The following is a 17,940-nucleotide window of genomic DNA, read 5'->3' on the forward strand; positions in this document are numbered from 1 at the left end:
TCCTCTGTGGGGTTTTTATGTACTTCACCACACAGAGATGTTTTCTTTTTATTTTATGGTAGTGCCTTATCTATAATTCTATTCAATTCATTGAATTTCAAAAAAGCATTTGGATCTTAAACTGCTCGTTTAAATTTCCAGGTAGATTGATTGATTGAGCTGCATTTCACGAATAATCTCAATAATTTCATGTGAGTCTGCGGTACATTGTTATGCGACGGTGCGGTTTCTCTTTGAAACCGCGAGGTGTCGCTAACGTGTGCAAACGTCACATTACGATTCATACCAGAAGAAGTCCAGTGTCCTTCACAACAGCTAACATGGCGACTGCTACCAAAATTATCCAGAGGCTGCGAAACTTTCTGTCAGGGGTGAGAGACAAACACTTTAAATGTGCCGTGAAAAATATTGGAGACTCATTGGTCATTTTTTGCGAAAAAAAACCCAGTTCTAAATCAACTGACGGTAGTGATTCATTCCAGTTAACGTTAGTATTGAAGCGCTAGCTTGAGTTGGTTGATAACGTTAGCTAATGTTGACTTAAGCTAACTCAACGTTACATTTTAAAAACTAAGTATGTTTACGTCGTTTTTCAGCACTGCTGTTTTTGTTTTTCAGCATGACTTGCAAAGCAAACTGCAGCTGAGATATGAGGAAATTGCAAAGAGGTAAGACATCATCCAGGACTGCTGTATAAATGTAACGTTGATTGTAAATTGATTGTTGGAACGTGTACATCCAGTCGCCCCCACCAGCTTCCTTTTGGAGAGGTAGTAAACAATTAATCAAATTCTTGCAGCCTAAAAGTGGTCTAGTGTCTGCATTCAACGTTATGTGACTTTAGCTCTGTGCCTGACTTTGCACCGTTGCAGAAAATCCAACGAAATGTTTCTGACTGTTACAAAGCTTTAAATTCACACCTATTTTTGTGTGTTCATTAATCTCTCAAAATCACGGATATTTTATCATGTCACCTCTACATTAAATAGCGTGCCTTAATAGACTCAAAATAGAGGAAGCAATGGAGCTGTAAAATCCATGTCATCACTCCTGGATAGGTTGTAGTAGCTGTTATCACTGCAGAGAAACCGGCCAATTCTGATCACAAATGTTTTTCTATAGGACACAGCCACCGCCCAAACTGCCAGTGGGCCCGAGCCACAAGTTTGCCGCCAACTACTACTGTAACAGAGACGGACGCAGAGAGTCCGTACCGGCCACAGTCATCATGTCTTCTCAGAAGGCTCTGACGACTGGCAGGTACCTAAGTGCTTTTTCATGTACAGTGATTGTTTGTATTATTATCAGATATGGAAACTATTCTGATTATCATACAAAATGACAAATGACACATGTTACATACTGACTGATGGTTGATTAAGGTATAAAGATAACCTGATGAGCAAGACTATAAAACCTACCCATTTGAAAATGGATCACAGTGAACGTATTTCTGCAAGCCAAAGGGTCATAAGGTCAGGGAATGAAGGGCAACTTGTTTAGTCCATGCTTCTATCTATGAAACCATCAACTGTAGGTAAACCAAAATATCCAAATATAGATTGAAACCAACCTTTTAACCTGCTGACCATGATTTACTGATTTTACTGCATTAGTTTTGGTCAATTCTCTTTTGCTGAAACTTTATTATGAACTAATGATACACAAAGTGTTGAGTTTGCACCAAAGCACACCTTTTTAAGAGAAAAATATTCTTCTGATGTGTAATAAGCTAGCGTTGACATGATGTCTGCTAATGGGCTAATGTCTTTTCCTGCTTTAAGTGTGAAGTCAAACAACTGAATTGCATACTTTTACCCCCTGTTAAATTACACTATCTATTTATAGTTAATGTTTGAGTATCGTTGTAATTATCTTCACCCTTCTAATCTCTTTTAGTCAAGTTGCTGAAGTCCCAAAGCTTCCAGTGACCCCGGGACCCGTATATAAGGAGCCCCAACTCTCCACAGATCAACCATACCTCTGAGCAGCAGGATTAAAACCCACAGCATCCACAGCCTAGTTTCTCCATCTGAACTTTATGTGGATTCATGTCTGTTGTACAATGTGAATAAAATGTGTTCTATTTAAGATTTCAGTGGTTATTATGGTCATGCTGCATTATGAACTGAACAAATATGAATAGATTCTGAATCATCAGTGTGACTATGTGAATATATTTGTACAATGTGTATTTGATTTTAGAGTACTGTGGGAGGTGAGTCTAATGGCAGAGTGGACCGGATGTTTGTCAGTGCAGCAGCTGGAACTTCTGTGAGGGGAATGCCCCAAAAGAACAGGCGTGTTCTGACTACTCCACTGACATTTTGAGAAGACTTGTGTTGATTTGGGAGTATTGATTCGAGCAAACACTCTAAGATGAGGTCATATCTGCAAACTGGAAACAGATGTGATGGGGGCAAACATGAATATGCAATGACAAGTTAACACTTTAAAAGGCTCATGAGCCGTTCAAAACACAGTAGGTTCAAAACCAAGATGTTGTGTAATATATCCTATATGTTGCCATAAATCTATTAGAGAATGTTATAGGTGTTTCCAGGTCATACTGAAACACTCAGCTGCTTTTCACAGTGCAATAAAAAGAACCAAAAGAGGTTTAGGGGCCGATTTGACAGCGGAACCTTCCACCGACCACTATTCGCACCCGGCGCTACTGGGGATTTCCTGTTTGTCAGCGTTTCCTCTCACGTTGCCTAGCAATCTGCTTCCTTAAAGGCAAACTCCGTATAACTCGAAAAACGTATAAAATGCACAGCCGGCGACGCATGATTAACAATAATTTAGCCCGAGAGAAGAATATTTTGAGGTCGTTTTAAATTGGCAAAGCTACGTACTTTTATCCAAAGGTAATGTTGCAATTCTAATTCAGAAGAGATCAGTCCAGACAGTCAATAAAAACAACAACAGCGAGATAAACGTCAGCAAACATGTTTGCAGACTCGGAAGCAGGCAGCCGCTGGATCGGTGCAGCTTCACAGACACAGTCAGCTCATACGTCATATTTCCGCGCCTCATGTGCTCACTGCGATTCAGCTGTGGAGGACATCGAGCATGGGACACCTTGCAGGTTTATTATTTTTACTCACGCCTTTAAGCTGGTGTCCAACTTGGGGTAAGAAGCTGAAATGACTTATGGCTTTATAGAGCTCACATTAGATGTGTTTGTATTTGAACGGAAGGACGTAGTCGTGAGGGGAAGCTTACAGTCGAGCAGACCTGTCAGTTTGGGTGACGTCTGTGCAAACGCACGCAACTTGCACATGTTTGCTAAATATATTTGCGAATAAAGCTAGAAAGTTAAAAAGGAAAACATGAGATGGTTGTTCTGCATCAACTGACCCCTTTGCAGTGCATCGTTATGTCTGACTGAGTGTAACACAGCTCTAGTAAACCCAGTGAGGACAAGTTAAAGCATCAGCCCTGAGATACATTATTTAAATCATGTTTTGACCAGTTCATTTATCAGGTTCCACAAAATGTGATGTAAATTATTTTTTAGAAGAAGCTTACTTTCGTTAATTGATGAAGTAATTGTAGGGTTACCTAACAGGATTTATGTCAACACATGGGATTTACTCACGCCTTTAAGCTGGTTATCAAATGGTCATACATTTATCATAGTGTATGAGCATTTGATAACCACGTTATTTTGTTTGGCAATATATTTTGTTTGTATTGATCTCATTATATACATATTTTTATAAAACATAACATACAAGATGTTACCCCTACACTTCTTCTATCCTTTGCCTAATATTAATGTATGATATTGTCCTTTTATGATGCCTGTGACAGTATCAGTAAATGGCCTGTTTGTGTAAGTGTCAGGTGCTGCGGTTCATTCAGTGACCGCCTGCCACCAGCAGCAGGAGTTCAGGTGCAGTGATGGCTCGTGCATCCCGAGGCCCAGGATGTGCGACGGGCACATTGACTGTGATGACGGGTCGGATGAACATCGCTGTGGTGAGCATGTTGTTGACAACCTGTCCAAATCCAAAGCTACACACACACACACACACAAGAAATATGCGTGTAGCATAAACAAACAAAAAAATGCTCCTCTTGATAGTTGAGACAAGCATTCATTTTAATACCACGTTTTATGAACAAGTTCATTCACAATGCCTTGTGTAATAGTTAAAGGCTTATGAACTCAATAAAACCCACGCACTCCAATAAGACAAACAGTACATTTAGTATGATTTTAATGTGATTTAGTTAGTATTACATTTTTAGTGTAATATTAAACAAAGGATGACATTTCAATAAATACAAATTTAAACAGAAGAATTGATTTACATATGAATTGATAAAGAAAGATTGATGAAAGTTTTCCGGTAGTAAATAATTAATCCTGCGTCTCCATGCAGACATCTCAACATCTAAATTAAACATCAACTCAGCAATTCCCTTTTTAATTTGAGAGAGCCAGGTTGATAAACAGATGGATAGTTGTTTTTAAAATGGCAAAGGTTAAAAGAATGACATCATTCTGTCCTGACTGACGTGTGAATTTTCCCAGTTTCTTCTCAATTAGAGGCCTCGCTAACGTTTCAAAGTCTTAATAGGTTCACACAGTCACCATCTCCAGTTGTTTTCTTGCACTTTTACCTACATATGTGTTATCCAACATACAGTATTGTGTAACGCGGTGTTAGCTGATTATGTATAACAGACTCTTTTCTAACGCTCTTTGTGGGCGAATAATATCGTTGGAGACCTTTGTCGTGTAATCCCAACGAAGTGATTAGAGACTTTGAAATCTCATTCTGGAGCGATTTGATGTTGAGCATGAACCAAAACTTGTCAAGCATTAGCCAAAAAAAAAGCAAGGCCTGCAGGAGGAGGGTGGATTGAACAAGAATTAGCAGCAGGTCTGGATATTGGCAGTGTTGCTTGAGAATGGAAAGTTGGTGGTTTGAAAAGCATCCAGGACAATGGAGGACAAAAGAGGGATCAAGACACACGGTGCTGCTCTCTCCCACTAGATAGTGGTTTTACTGATATGTGTGGGGAGAAGAGTTTGTAAATTTATTAATTATTGGTGTGTTTTTATTAGGACATTTTGTGCTGTTGAAGCATCACTGCTCCAATGTGACGATTCTAATTATTGTTCAATTGCTGGATTTATAAAACTCATTTCTGACTGCTTATTTTATCCGTAACAGTTTCTCAGTTGATATTCTGGAAAAAAAGACTATATTGCAGAATGCAAATATGAATATGTCCATTCTCATTGTATTGTTTTTATATTGCTCACATCAAACCAAGTAAAAGATCTGGATGGTTCTGATCTTTAGGGGCTTTGATTATGAACTAATGTGTTTCGCCCCAAATAAATAAAAAATATCTTCTCCTCACCTAAGTTTTCTCTGACCTTTTACAGGTCACTTTTCGTGTAAAAAAGATGAATTTGCCTGCCGCAGCGGGCGCTGCATAGCTCCGCATTTACGCTGCAACGGGGTTGACGACTGTGGCGACTGGAGTGACGAGGCCTCGTGCTCCAACTGCACCGCCCCCGACTCCTTCTCCTGCGGGCCATCCGACATCTGCCTGCCCAGCAACAGGCTATGCGACGGGCGGACCGACTGCACAGACGGACGGGACGAGGCTCGGCGGGTGTGCAGTCCGTCTCCACCACGTCAGCAGACCTCTGCGTCGTGCACGCCGTCGGAGTTTCACTGTGGAGACGGGCGGTGCATCCGCCAGACCTGGAGGTGTGACCACACACCAGACTGCTCCGATGGCAGCGACGAGGACAACTGCGGTGAGTGACAGGGTTTGACTTCTCCTCCTTAGATTAGCAAAACCAAAGGAAATCTGTGTGACGTACATAATAAAAACATAAGGAGACAATGTTGTGCTAACAATTGTGTCGACGTGTCTAAACCCAATAAGGGAAATTCCTAATTCTACTGCATACACTGAAAGTTGTAATATTAGTTTCCTGCTTCAGTGCACAAAGCCATAAATAAATGATTTCCCCAGTCTGGTCCTGATCTCAAGCCCATTCTGTAGCTTTTAACTGAACTAGAAAAACGCCCACAAGCAGCGCTCAATCCAACTAAAGACAGCAGTGTGCTCAAGCACCTTCGGAATCGTCTCCTCAAAGTTACTGATGCTGTTGCACTCTGTCGTTCACATGAAAGCAACATAAATACAACGGTGTGAAGGGGAGGAGCCTTTAGCTGCTGTTTGCACATCCAACAATTTCTTCTATTGCCTGCTGACAAACTGAAATGTGACGCCTTCAATGCTTGTGGAACGAATCGCTCTGGCCATGTTCCAATATCTGGTGAAGGTCTTTTCTCCGTGGTTTTGGAATGAGATGCTTAAGGCAAAGGCATACTGAAGTCGACCACCCACATGTCGTACTCGATTTGACTAATCAGTCAGCAGAGGGCAATGTGACACTGCTCCACACTACGCTTTGCCTTGGCACGGTACAAGGGCTTCCGCACCTTGAGACACGGATCCTCTGGCTCTTTCCATGGTAACTAGGTCAATAATTAAGAACTTTCCACAAGGTGTGACCAACAATAGGACATGAAATTATTAATGCTTTTGTCTTTGGTTTTGGAGGGGCATAAAATTCCTCTGTGTTTAGAAACTGTTTGGTTTTGTTATTCTGTAGTAGAATGAATCCATATATGTGAAATATAACCAGAAGATTAGTCATTACCCTTATGAGGAAAGGCTTGCTTATCCTTAATGACAAAGCATACATGGCGATGTTTCCATTTCAACTTGAGTAAATACAAAATGCAGTTTTTAATGCAAAAAGCATTATCAATTTGTGCTTGATTGTCTTTTTTTTCTTTTCAAATGCCAGTTGACATCTGAAACAAATTTAGTTTTATGCGGTTTTTGTTATGATCTGATCTTGGCCGAACGGGTTAGCTGAGGTGTATCGTGCAGCGTGGGAATTGCACTTGTGTGGTCTGTACTTTGTCTTGACGCCTCCAAGCCTCGGCCTTTTCTTCATCTCAACACACTGTGGTCATGTCTTGGTTTAGGTGGTCTTACAACACTGGTGTACTAGTTTGTGCTTCTGTCTTCTTCCAGCACTCTGCTTCAAAACTAGACCGACGAATTCGTCCAATGTTTGCCGAAAGAGAAAGTCACTTAATTACATTGTTAACTAATGTAAAGAGAAAGTCCAGCGAAGAAGACAACAATTTGTGAAACCAACGGTTTACTGGTGTAAAAACCTTTTTAAAGATGAACTCTCTTTTGCCTTCATAAACATTCTTTTATTATTATCTAACACTCAGAATTAAATGGAATGACTACATGTTTTCCAGGGTTCTTAAAAGATAAAAAATGTACTGTACCAAAAAACAACATATGGTTGCTTTGAGTTTTATCTCATAATAAATGTAAAAATGGACCCGATGATGAAACTTCAGATGTCTTTAACATATTTTATATACATATTTTATTCATTACATTACATTTAGCTGACTCATTTATCCAAAGCAACTTGCAATAAGTGAATTTCAAACATAAGGATACAAACGCAGAAGAACAAGAAACAAAGTGCATTTTCATTAAATAAACTGTTTTACAACTTAGTTATAGATAAGAGCCATTATAAGTACAATTTAAGTTTTACAATTTGTTTGTGGTTTTAGTCAAGGAACAGTCTGAAGAGGTGAGTTTACCTTCGTCTTACCCCAGTTATACTTTTCCCCAAAAAGCTTTTTCTTAAAGTTGATCAGGTGGTTTCTTGTTGAAACATTCACCACCAATTGTTGCTGTGTATAAACCTGCGTTGTCCTTAGGCAGTTTACGTAATTCAGTAGTTGTAATATCAATCTGTCTTTTTTTTTAAGCTGTAAAAGTCCATTTATTGGTTGCAAGTAGGTCAAAGCATGTGTCAGCTCAACACACTGAGCATTTATACACACACATGAAGGCCATTTTCAGTGACAAGTATGAAATATTGCAAACCAAGATAAGATAGAAGAACCAGGGTTAAGATGGGTGTAACAGTTCCTTTGTTCAAGCATTTATGTGAGAGCAAGTTGACTTGTCCTCCCTTCTCCAGACACAGCTGCATATGGAAACCTTGAATCTTTCTGCCTTTGCACATCACTTCCATACAGACAGTAATCACTCTTTTAGCATACGACTATGTTATAACATAGTTTACCATTACATTCCACTCTTTTGATTATTCTTTAATCACCAATAATATTGCAAAAAATATTAAATATAGAACACAGTAGCATTACATAACAAAAAAAATAAAATACAAAATGTTGAACGAGTTCCCCTTAGTCTCCTTGAAGGGTTCCATGGGCTCTCTTTAGGTAGCCGACTACCAAATCACAAATCAATACTTAGATTAAATTAAACTGATGCAAGCAATAACATGAGTAAAACCATGGCGACACAAACGAGGGCTTTGCCAACTTTCTTTTTTTTTAATACTAAGTATAGTGACTAATTAAAAGGAAAATATAAAAATGTCCAACCAAACCAATTGAATGTCTTTTCTTTTATAGGTCTGTTGGTATCAATACTTGCGCTGTCTTCTGAGTGATGTTGTAGAGCGTGTATTTACAAGATTGTGTTGTCGCAGTAATGTTCAGAGTTTGTTATTATATAATACTATTACTCAATACACCCTCCCACTAAAGTAAATACAGAATGGATTCATTTCTTGTCAGTGGTTTTGTTTGTATGCTGAATCTGAAACTTGTTCAGATGGAACACAGTGAGCAAACAGTTAAAAGAAACAAAGTAAAATTATTTAGTTTCTTTGTTTCATATAACCCAAATAGTTTTTAACAACCTGAAACCTTTTTCAGGTTGTGTTTTTGGGGTGCCGTAAATATAACAAAACAATATTTTCTTCACATTTATCAAGCTTTCCTTGTATGATTCCATCAATGTTGATCTAATGTTGTTGTTGTTTTTTGCAGATCAGAACGAGTGCCAGGTTAATAATGGCGGCTGCTCTCATCAGTGTGTGGACCAGCCGCTGGGTTTCCACTGCGACTGCCCCAACAACATGAGGCTGGTCGGGGACAGCCGGTGTGAGGGTGAGCGTGACGGAGCGGCTCGGTACCTGTTAAAGGGATCTGTCCTGCCCTATTGCATCATTTTTTACTCTTTACACCGTCAAGTTTTCAGCGCGTTCCTATTCTGCATTCTGAATTCTTTCGTCCAGAGGTCGACACATGCCTGGTGAGTGACGTCTGCGACCAGCTGTGTGTCCACAACAACGGCAGCCTCCCCTGCCACTGCAACAAGGACTACCAGATGAATCAGACTACCGGGGAGTGCAAGGCCAAAGGTGAAAATCCGAAATTATAAGAGCAATTTGTATTCTGCAACTGACAAGGGAAAAGTTGTTTCTCTGATCAGAGATCCTGGGTTTGATCCCTGGATATTCCCGATTGGATGTGAAAGATGGACCGAGTACAGCCTGCAGAGGTCAACATTTTATCACATGATCAACACATAAGACACTGTGCAGAACGTGACTATTTGTCTATTATTCTTTTTAAGATTACTCTGGATGGTTTCATGGGATGGGACATGGAAATACAGTGAAGTATGAGGACAGCATGGAGCTTGAACTGGGAAAGAGTCGTGTGCCTCCAGTCTAAGATCCATTGTGAAGTCTCTGTAGACAAAACAACGTCTGCGTTTGAGCATCACAACTACTCTGATCCTTGCAGTTTTCTGTAATTTTGTTATAGCTGCACTAATTACAATTTATTGTTGAAACCATTTTCAATCCAACGTGCCCCCTGATGATCCTCAAAATCACATGAATAGAGACTATAGTGTGAACCAAGGGCATAACCATGGTTTAGACAATACCCTTCCACATATATATATATTTTTAAAGCGGGTATTGGGCTGGTGTGGGCACGTGTGGTGGAGCAGTGATCCAGCATGTTCTCCATAAACCGTGTGTACTGAGGAAGGTCCGCTGCCCGCGGCATGTAAACACCGACCAGGATGAACGAAGCAAACTCACGGGGAGTAAAAGGGTTTACAGTCAATGATAAAAGATTCCACCTTTAGGAGAACAGTGTTGTAGGATACGTCGTCGCACCAGCAGATTCCTCCACCCTTCATCTTGCCGGAGAGCTCCGTGTCGCGGTCCGCTCTGAGCAGCTTGAAGCCCTCCAGCTGGAGCGCGGAGTCTGGTATCAATCCACAGAGCCAGAGCCCCCCCCCCCCAAAGAATGCGTGGTTCCGCCCCTTGTGTGAACGGTTGTTATGTAACTGCTGGAAGCCCAACCAGGAGTACACGTAGTAAGAAACATATGAACTCACCAGGATACATGTTTGTATTCCTTCTGTGGCATTCAGCAGGTTTGTTCTGTGTGGCTGTACAAGTATACCAGCAAATATAATTAAATCCACTGGACTTTAAATATTTTTAATGATCTTATATATATTTTTTTTTGTGATCAGATGATGTGATGTTTCACCCATGAACTTTAAAGTAACCACACTCTCACTCATTAAATCACTGTTTTTTTCTGTGTGTTTCAGGGGATGAGGCTCAGCTTGTTTTCACCTCTTCTAAAGGTATACAATTGATTAGCATCACTGGCTCTGGGTACAGGGAACCAGCTCCACATTTACCGGGACCTGGGCCTGTGGCGGCTCTGGCCTCTAACCGAACACTGTACTGGGCCAGACAAGGACGCAATTCTCTTTACAGGTAACTGGGTGGAGCTGAATCTCCCAAACACAGCTTTATGTTACTGTACAAAGCTAAAGCAATGTTGTATGTAAAATATATGGCTCCTGTTAAAAGCACACAGGCTTAATCCAAATTATTTTATGTGATTATATGCCGCTGTGCCAGCAGCACCACCTAACATATCTCTGATAACATCTTGTCCTGCTCCTCCCAGAAAATTCCAAATCCTTTTCCCAGTCATATTGGGTAAACAATTCATTCATTTCTGTCTACAATGCCTCCACAGGGGACATTTGTTTATAGTTTTTATTGAGGACAGGGCGTATTCCCTGTACAGTATGCTCTTCCTGGTCAGATGTTTAAAAGGAATAACATAAAAAGACGGAAGTACACATTTACTGTACACAAACATCCTGAACAGACGCCTGGCCCACTTCCTTTAGCTTGTGCATTCATTTCTAAAGTGATAAAGTTAAACGGGATGAAGATCAACAATTCCAGTCCTCTCTCAATTATACCTTATTTTACCTTCCAGTCTATTCTGACGTAAGACAAGGTCTCTATCCAACATATTTTTATATAATTGTTCACTTTTATTGGTTTAATGTGTAACATGTGTAAGAGCCATTATGCTCTCAAATGGCTGTTGTAGTTCCACTGGAGAACACTGGGTGGAGTATGGGTTTAAGGTATATACTGTAGATAATCAGAGAGCAGGGGAGGCCAGGTGTTATGGGGAAGCAAACCAATTTTGACCGTGAGGATCAAGAATCATGGTGGACCATAACTATTGATTGCAATGTGTTTGAGCATCAGAACCGAGCCAAAATAAAGAAGATAAATGCAGTATTGGACTGGAAGTGGATTTGTTTGGAACCACGCGTCAGATAGCCCTACAAACACCTCTAACTAGTGACAAGATGGTAAATTGTCGCTACAACATGGTTTAAAGTGTAACATAGTTTATCTAGGTTTTGTTACGCTTACGAACCCTTTGATTGCAAAGGACAACATTCCAAAGTCAAAGGGCTGACCCAAGTCTTAAGGCTTCATCCTTCGGGGCACATGGATATTTGTATAGAATGTCAATCAATCTATTATTTATGATGGATAAATAGGTAATTGAAGCTATTTCAGTGTTTAACAAAAGCTGAAAAACCCTCAGAGGTTTGCAGTAGCAGGAGATTACAGTTGGGACAGAAATACTGAAGGACACAGTCATGTTTGGTCTTACTCTGTATTTGAAAGCATTGGATGGATTGGAAACCAAGTTCTGTTTAAAGTCCTCCACTCCTGAATGTTTTTCAGAGTCTCTGTGGATGGTAAGCTGAAGGATTCAGTGTTGGTGCTGAAACTTCAAGGTTCAGTTTCGTCCCTGGCCGTGGACTGGATCCACCAGCTCCTCTACTGGACCAGTATGGAGACTGGTTCTGTTAACGTTGGCCTGCTGGCTGGTTCTGCTCAGCGTCTGCTCATCACAGGACTGGACAAACCCTCTGCGGTGGTTGTGCATCCTCTCAAAGGGTAGGATGGTGATGATCAAAGGAGTTTACTGTTTGCGAAGTTATTTAAACTTATAGTTAAGCGCATTATGAAGAAGGTTTACTCAAGTCAGCAAGACCTTTAAACACTGGCTATGGTCATAGATCAGGATCTTTGGATTATAATGTTTGCATTGAGGCTTAACTAACTATGGCGTCACAATGTGGTCAAAAATAAACATTTGTTTTGCATGTGAATTTATCTTGGGAAAGCAGTTTGATACGAGGCTTTCATAGTGTTACTCCTTTAGCAACTGCCGGGCGGAGCTTGGACTGAATAACTTACCAATTATTTACTTCCCTGGGTTTTAAAACCTAGAGCCTCTGCTTCAATTAAATATTAATAAAAATAAGACAAATTTCACATGGCATGTTTCATGGAAAGGTGCAACACATTGTGTGTTCACAAAATGAAAAATGCAGTGAAAAACACAAATGAAGGAAATATAATTTACAAAATTATCTTTCATTGCATTTTAAGGCAAAATTGTTGTCACAAAATATAATTTGTCATCCCCTGCGTTTTGTTCTCTCAGGCTACTCTTCTGGGCTCAGTGTGGCTCCTCCCCGAGGATCGAGAGGTCTAGCTTGGACGGAAGTGACAGGATGGCTGTGGTGCTTTCATCGTTACGCGAGCCCGTCGCTCTCTCTCTGGGTACGTTCTGCCTCTGCTTCTCCTTTTTCTTTTTTTTCAAAACCGCAACCCTCGTGTGTATTGGTGCTATTGCTTAGCAGAAGTCATAGGGGCTGATTTCCATCACAATCCTGTGGCACTCAATGTTTATGTTTTCCTAGACATGCCTCGTCAGCTGCTGTACTGGGTCGACCGGGGAACGAGAAGCATCTCCAGAGTAAATCTTGAAGGCCATCATCGCAAAACAGTGGTAGAGTCCAACGGTTACCTGGACCAGCCGTTTGGACTGGCTGTGTTTGAGGTAAAAGAAACACTTACCCGCCCTGTGATGAAATGGAGACTTGTCACTGTCGAAAGTAACAAAGCATATACGCTGTGACGCAAGTCCCATAACGGTATGAAGGACAAATGGAGGGCCGTGCTCCACTTGTTTGCTGTCTCTAACCTCTTGAGATCTCTGCGGGCCAGAAGTGAAACCTCCAGAGAACTCACGTGTCACACAAGCACTCACGCATGCGTTTCCCTTACACACACACACACACACACACACACAAATGTTTAGTGCTGGAAACTGAACTCAAAATACTTTTTTTAAGAGAGAAATGCCACGCATCACTTTTCTCCTATGCCGATACCCTCCCAGTTTTGTAATTAGATAACTGTGAGAAACGAGTCCCTTAGTTCGTCGTTTTGAGTTGTTCTTAATCCTTGAACAAAAAAAGAGGTAAGTGAGGCCATTTTTGCTATGAAATAACATCACTGCTCAATCGGGCCGCTCTGCCTCAGGGTTTCGTATATTGGAGTGAGGAAGTGACTCGCTCCATCTGCCGAGCCAGCAAGCACAACGGCGCCAAACTCCAAGTTCTGCTTTCAAACGTCACTTCACCGGGCGGGGTGCTCGTCATTCAGCCTGTTCTCCAGCCAAAAGGTACTACGAGTGAAAGAAGTACAGCTCTAACTCAATGTTGATTTAAGTTTAAGTGGTATTTAGTTTCTGTAAACAAGGCTCAGGGAGTGATTCAAGTGTTTTGAGTGTTTGTGCTGCGGGCCTTTTGACCTTTTTTTTTTTTAGAGTCGCAGTAAAGTGTCTCTCAACTGATCCTTTGGCCTGGTTCTTAGGCCCAGCTGAATGCGGACTCACAGCCACGGTGTGTGAGCATGGGTGCGTTGTGGACCCGCTGACTGAGAGTCTAGAGTTCCACTGCACTCCCTCAGACGCGACATTTGCTGGAATCCTCTCTCTTATCAGTAAGAACTGTTTAAAAAAAAAAAAAAGTCCCACATGGAGAATACACACAAGCCAGCCAAAAGAAGTGGTGCAGCACAGATGTGGCGTTCTCACTCTGGGAACTCATTCCACATACTTGGTCATTTAGAGTTCAGGAATATGTTTATAGTGACTATGAATTAAAAGCTGAGAAAGGAAGAAAGGAAAGCAATGATAGTGCCTCACTAAACAGGCTTGTAATGTAAGTAGCATTATACAGTAATGTAGCTTGAAACCAAGAAAAGCAAAAGGGAGATCTTGAAGACAAACTGTCAAAAAACGCCTGTCAAAGGACAGGATTGATGTTATTTAAATTACAAGCTTGTAACAGGCTTGTCTTCCAAACCACAAAATGTATATTTACTTACCTAGTGTATCATATAATGGTTATTTCAGTATGTAAAGATGTAGACCAAGTGTACCGATGATTGAAGGTTGGATGAGGGGATCGATACACTGGCATCTTTAGGTACCCTGTGTTGAAATGAGTTGTGCGTGTCCACCCTAGTGTTTCTCAGTGTGCTGCTGGTGGGGATGGCTGTGTGGTCGTGCAGAGAGGAGTTCAGGCCGCCCAGAACGCTCACGGAGCAGAGCTTCTACCTCAAAGAGTCCCAGGACCCGCTTATCACCCAGGGGGCGCACACTGGTCCAGAACTGTGTCTCGTCAAGGTAAGATTTGTGCACACGCACTCAAACTCATTGAAAGAAAGCAAACGCACGCGCCTTCATTTGTCTTCAGAGGAGGAGATACCATTCTATCAGATCACCACGTTTACGCCGGATCTGGATGGTGTAAAGCATTTGGAATGTTTTTTTTATGGAACCTTTCATCTTGGCAGATGGAATTTCCAGCCACCACAATATTGTATTGTATTTATTGGTTGGTTGGTTTGACTGGTTTGAAGTCTCAAAAGGGGAAAGCCTATGACTTTTTAAGTGATTGTTTCATTCTTTACTGGAATTTGTGTGTGTCTAATAAATGAGCTAACACAGCATTTGGCCCCTTTTTGTTCTGAACCCCCCCCCCAAAAAAAGCTTCCCGTCAGGTTGAAGACTTATCGTACATAGTACAGCGTCGACTAAGCTGCATGTTTCTCTTTTCCAGGAAACTCTGCTTAAGCTGGACTTGGACGTTAAAAATGAAGAAGGTGTGACACAGATGGCCATCTGACTTCCTGCCTCTGCACACACTGGCCTCAAGGTCGGCGGGTTAAAAAAACAAAAATGACACGTTGGTAAATGACTAACTTCTGTTTAGAAGAAGCTTTAGTTTGAACCATGCTGCCTTCAGTTGTTTGAAAATGATGATTTTCGTTGTTCTTTTTTTAGGGGATTTGAGTCTTCTTTTACAAACCCTTCTTTGAGCAATCTACCACAGCAGACATTTCCTTTTATTTACCTGATGTCTGGCAAGTTGCAGCTTCTGCTTTTCTTTGTTTTCTACAACAGTTCACTAAATACATTTTTCATTCTGTTTTTTATCAGTTCATCCAACGTTCAGTACTTTTTTCTGCAGCCTGAATGGTTGATTGGGTTAGTTGAATTGAGTAACCGTGGCACTGCAGATTTTAGTAGCACTTTCCCTCTCAACATGCATTTAATATTGATGGCATCAAAAGCAATGCAATATTACGTTTTTATAGTTTCAGGGTGGTTGAAACTGTTCAGGAACGATTTGAGAGCTTTAATCCCATGCCTAGTAACTCTGTTTGTCTTCCTTTTACGGGTTACCTTTAGCCTACAGTAAATGCAGGTTAGGGTAAGCACACAATCGGCTGTAAAATGTAATGCAAAGTCATAAGCCGGCAGCGGTTTTAGTGATGCAGCATTAATGCTCCTATAACCTTTTATTGTTGTCTAAAAGTTCCTTGAAATGGCCTTTAAAAACTTCAGGCAATAGGACAATACTGTAGATTTGATTCTCAAAGTGGACTACACATCTAGAATTGTGTCATCGTAGCGCACTCTAAAATCATTAAGTTAATGGTACAGATGTTTCCTTTGTTGAACTCTGACTTTTTACTTAATACTGAACTACTGCTCTTTTTCTGTCTTTAAATGTTGCTAGAAATAATCTGGTACTACAATAAGTAACAATGTGTTTTCTTATGTGATGTTTGGTTTTGCTCTGTAGCACAGAGCCTGTGTGAATGATCAATCTGCCTTAGTTGATTCAGTGTTCTATTTGTTTTTTGTCTCAAAGAAAGTCCGTTGGAGGGATTTTAAATCAATCTGCAACGAGTGGGAGAAAATTCTGTGCCCGAACTGCTGAGTTGTGTGGATGGTATTTATTCATAAGAAAGGGTTTTATTTATTTTTGGTCAGCATCACATTGTGTAGTGCTTTGGTTTCACAAGGGTTAAAAATGTTGGATACTGTAAATTTAATAAAATGTAGTATTTTCATTGTATCATTGTTGGATATTCCCTTCTTTACTAATGTAAAGTCTCAGTGCGTGACATCGCACGCAAAAACAAAAGATTAACTAGCGTGTAAATGCAATTATCTGAAAAACGAGGCAAATTGTAGTTTATTATGAGCCTTGCTCAGGAACCTGAATCATCTAATGATAGTAATATATATCCCACATACAGAGTCAATCGGGTCATTTGCACGATTAAGGCATTGGTTGTTTTTGCAGGTTTCAATTAACTCCATATTGTAGCAATTTAAGGGTTTTTAATACTGGTAATTCAACATGATGTCTGTTGATGAGGGAGAACAAAGACATCCGTCCTCGATCTCTGTTGAACTTTGTAAAGAGACCATATGCCAGTGACTAAAGATGGGTTTGGTAACAACCAGTAATCAAAGCAATTTGTAAGAAATTCAACCCTCAAACTATTTCAATTTTTTTAGTACACATCCACATCCAGAATCAATAGTCAATTGGATTGATTGCTTCATTAAAATAAGAATCATAATTGACAAATAAATTATTAATTTATTAAGGGACCCAAATAAATTACATGTCATTTAGCTGATGCTTTTATCCAAAGCGACTTACATTGCATTATAACCCATGCGTTTCTGTAAAACACGGCCTTTCTTTGGCTTTAGCAGGACACCCAATGCTGCACCTTGGAAGTTTTCTGTTCCTTTCTGTCTTTTCCTGTTCTATTGCCTTGAAGGGCCTTCATGACTTCAGGGAAGGCTAAACGGCAGAGCACTCAAAGGATGTAGAGGACAATAAAACATTCCTGTTTTCTCAGGTGATCGTATCAAAGCATGGACATCTCCGAAGGATCTTAACAGGCATTAAAGCAGTGGAGGGACCCAAAGATCAACTTAGATTAACTGTTAATTAAGTGTTCCCCATCCCCAAACAGTGTGCCGTTAACTATCCCAACGCCCGGAGCGACTCATTGCCCCTCTGCAGGGACAGACTAGCAACTCCTCACGCTGCGCGACGACTAATCTGTAGGAACGAGTTATTCTTTGACAATGACCCTGCCTTCTTTCACCATATCTCCCATTGCATTAAAAGTTGAGTTCTGTGATTTATACCGAAAAGCGCCATCGCATACCGGGGCCTGAGCTTGAAGGACACCCAGCGCTGCTGCTGGATGATGTTCAAGGAGAAGCTGGACGAGATGAAAGATCAGCCAAATTAGAAGCGGGACATGAAGGCCGAGAGAGAGGTAAAGTATGACGAAGAACACCTACTCGTCAACTTAATTTGTACAAAGTCAATACTTTCTGGTGTGACACTAAGGAATGTTTAGATTAAAACTATCCTGTAAGTCACTCCTCTTATTGGAATGAGGAAAGAACTGCCTAGACCGGAAAGATCATTGTG

General features: G+C 40.7%; 2 protein-coding genes across 4 annotated transcripts; both read left to right on the forward strand.

Annotated features, from left to right (window-relative positions):
• Positions 1-231: 231 nt before the first annotated feature.
• ndufa7 (NADH:ubiquinone oxidoreductase subunit A7) lies at positions 232-2,091 on the forward strand. The gene is made up of 4 exons (XM_037470410.2): positions 232-371; positions 619-668; positions 1,123-1,260; positions 1,900-2,091. The coding sequence occupies exons 1-4, from the start codon at positions 321-323 to the stop codon at positions 1,985-1,987; spliced, it is 327 nt and encodes a 108-aa protein (XP_037326307.1). The 5' UTR covers positions 232-320; the 3' UTR covers positions 1,988-2,091.
• Positions 2,092-2,967: 876 nt separating this feature from the next.
• Positions 2,968-16,551, forward strand: LOC119217064 (low-density lipoprotein receptor-related protein 8-like). 3 transcript variants are annotated; one of them, XM_037470403.2, is made up of 14 exons: positions 2,968-3,136; positions 3,847-3,987; positions 5,411-5,791; positions 8,955-9,074; positions 9,203-9,328; positions 10,546-10,717; positions 12,008-12,223; positions 12,777-12,895; positions 13,036-13,175; positions 13,661-13,802; positions 13,994-14,122; positions 14,650-14,810; positions 15,247-15,342; positions 15,471-16,551. In XM_037470403.2, exons 1-13 carry the CDS (start codon positions 3,076-3,078, stop codon positions 15,310-15,312), a joined length of 1,974 nt encoding a protein of 657 aa, XP_037326300.2. In that variant the 5' UTR covers positions 2,968-3,075; the 3' UTR covers positions 15,313-15,342; positions 15,471-16,551. The 3 variants fall into 3 exon arrangements, with proteins under 3 accessions (XP_037326300.2, XP_037326301.2, XP_037326299.2); XM_037470404.2 differs by having other exon boundaries at positions 3,853-3,987; positions 15,247-16,551; XM_037470402.2 differs by having other exon boundaries at positions 2,969-3,136; positions 15,247-16,551.
• Positions 16,552-17,940: the final 1,389 nt, after the last annotated feature.

The sequence above is a fragment of the Pungitius pungitius genome, chromosome 7, assembly GCF_949316345.1.
Source record: "Pungitius pungitius chromosome 7, fPunPun2.1, whole genome shotgun sequence".
Classification (NCBI taxonomy): domain Eukaryota; kingdom Metazoa; phylum Chordata; class Actinopteri; order Perciformes; family Gasterosteidae; genus Pungitius; species Pungitius pungitius.

Excerpts from the sequence above, each read along its gene's own strand:
- ndufa7 (XM_037470410.2), top strand. The coding sequence starts at position 321 with ATGGCGACTGCTACCAAAATTATCCAGAGGCTGCGAAACTTTCTGTCA. Across the intron at positions 372-618 it reads TGCGAAACTTTCTGTCAGGG|CATGACTTGCAAAGCAAACT; the intron begins GTGAGAGACAAA and ends TTTGTTTTTCAG. Across the intron at positions 1,261-1,899 it reads AAGGCTCTGACGACTGGCAG|TCAAGTTGCTGAAGTCCCAA; the intron begins GTACCTAAGTGC and ends AATCTCTTTTAG.
- LOC119217064 (XM_037470403.2), top strand. The coding sequence starts at position 3,076 with ATGGGACACCTTGCAGGTTTATTATTTTTACTCACGCCTTTAAGCTGG. Across the intron at positions 3,988-5,410 it reads GTCGGATGAACATCGCTGTG|GTCACTTTTCGTGTAAAAAA; the intron begins GTGAGCATGTTG and ends GACCTTTTACAG. Across the intron at positions 13,803-13,993 it reads GCCTGTTCTCCAGCCAAAAG|GCCCAGCTGAATGCGGACTC; the intron begins GTACTACGAGTG and ends CCTGGTTCTTAG.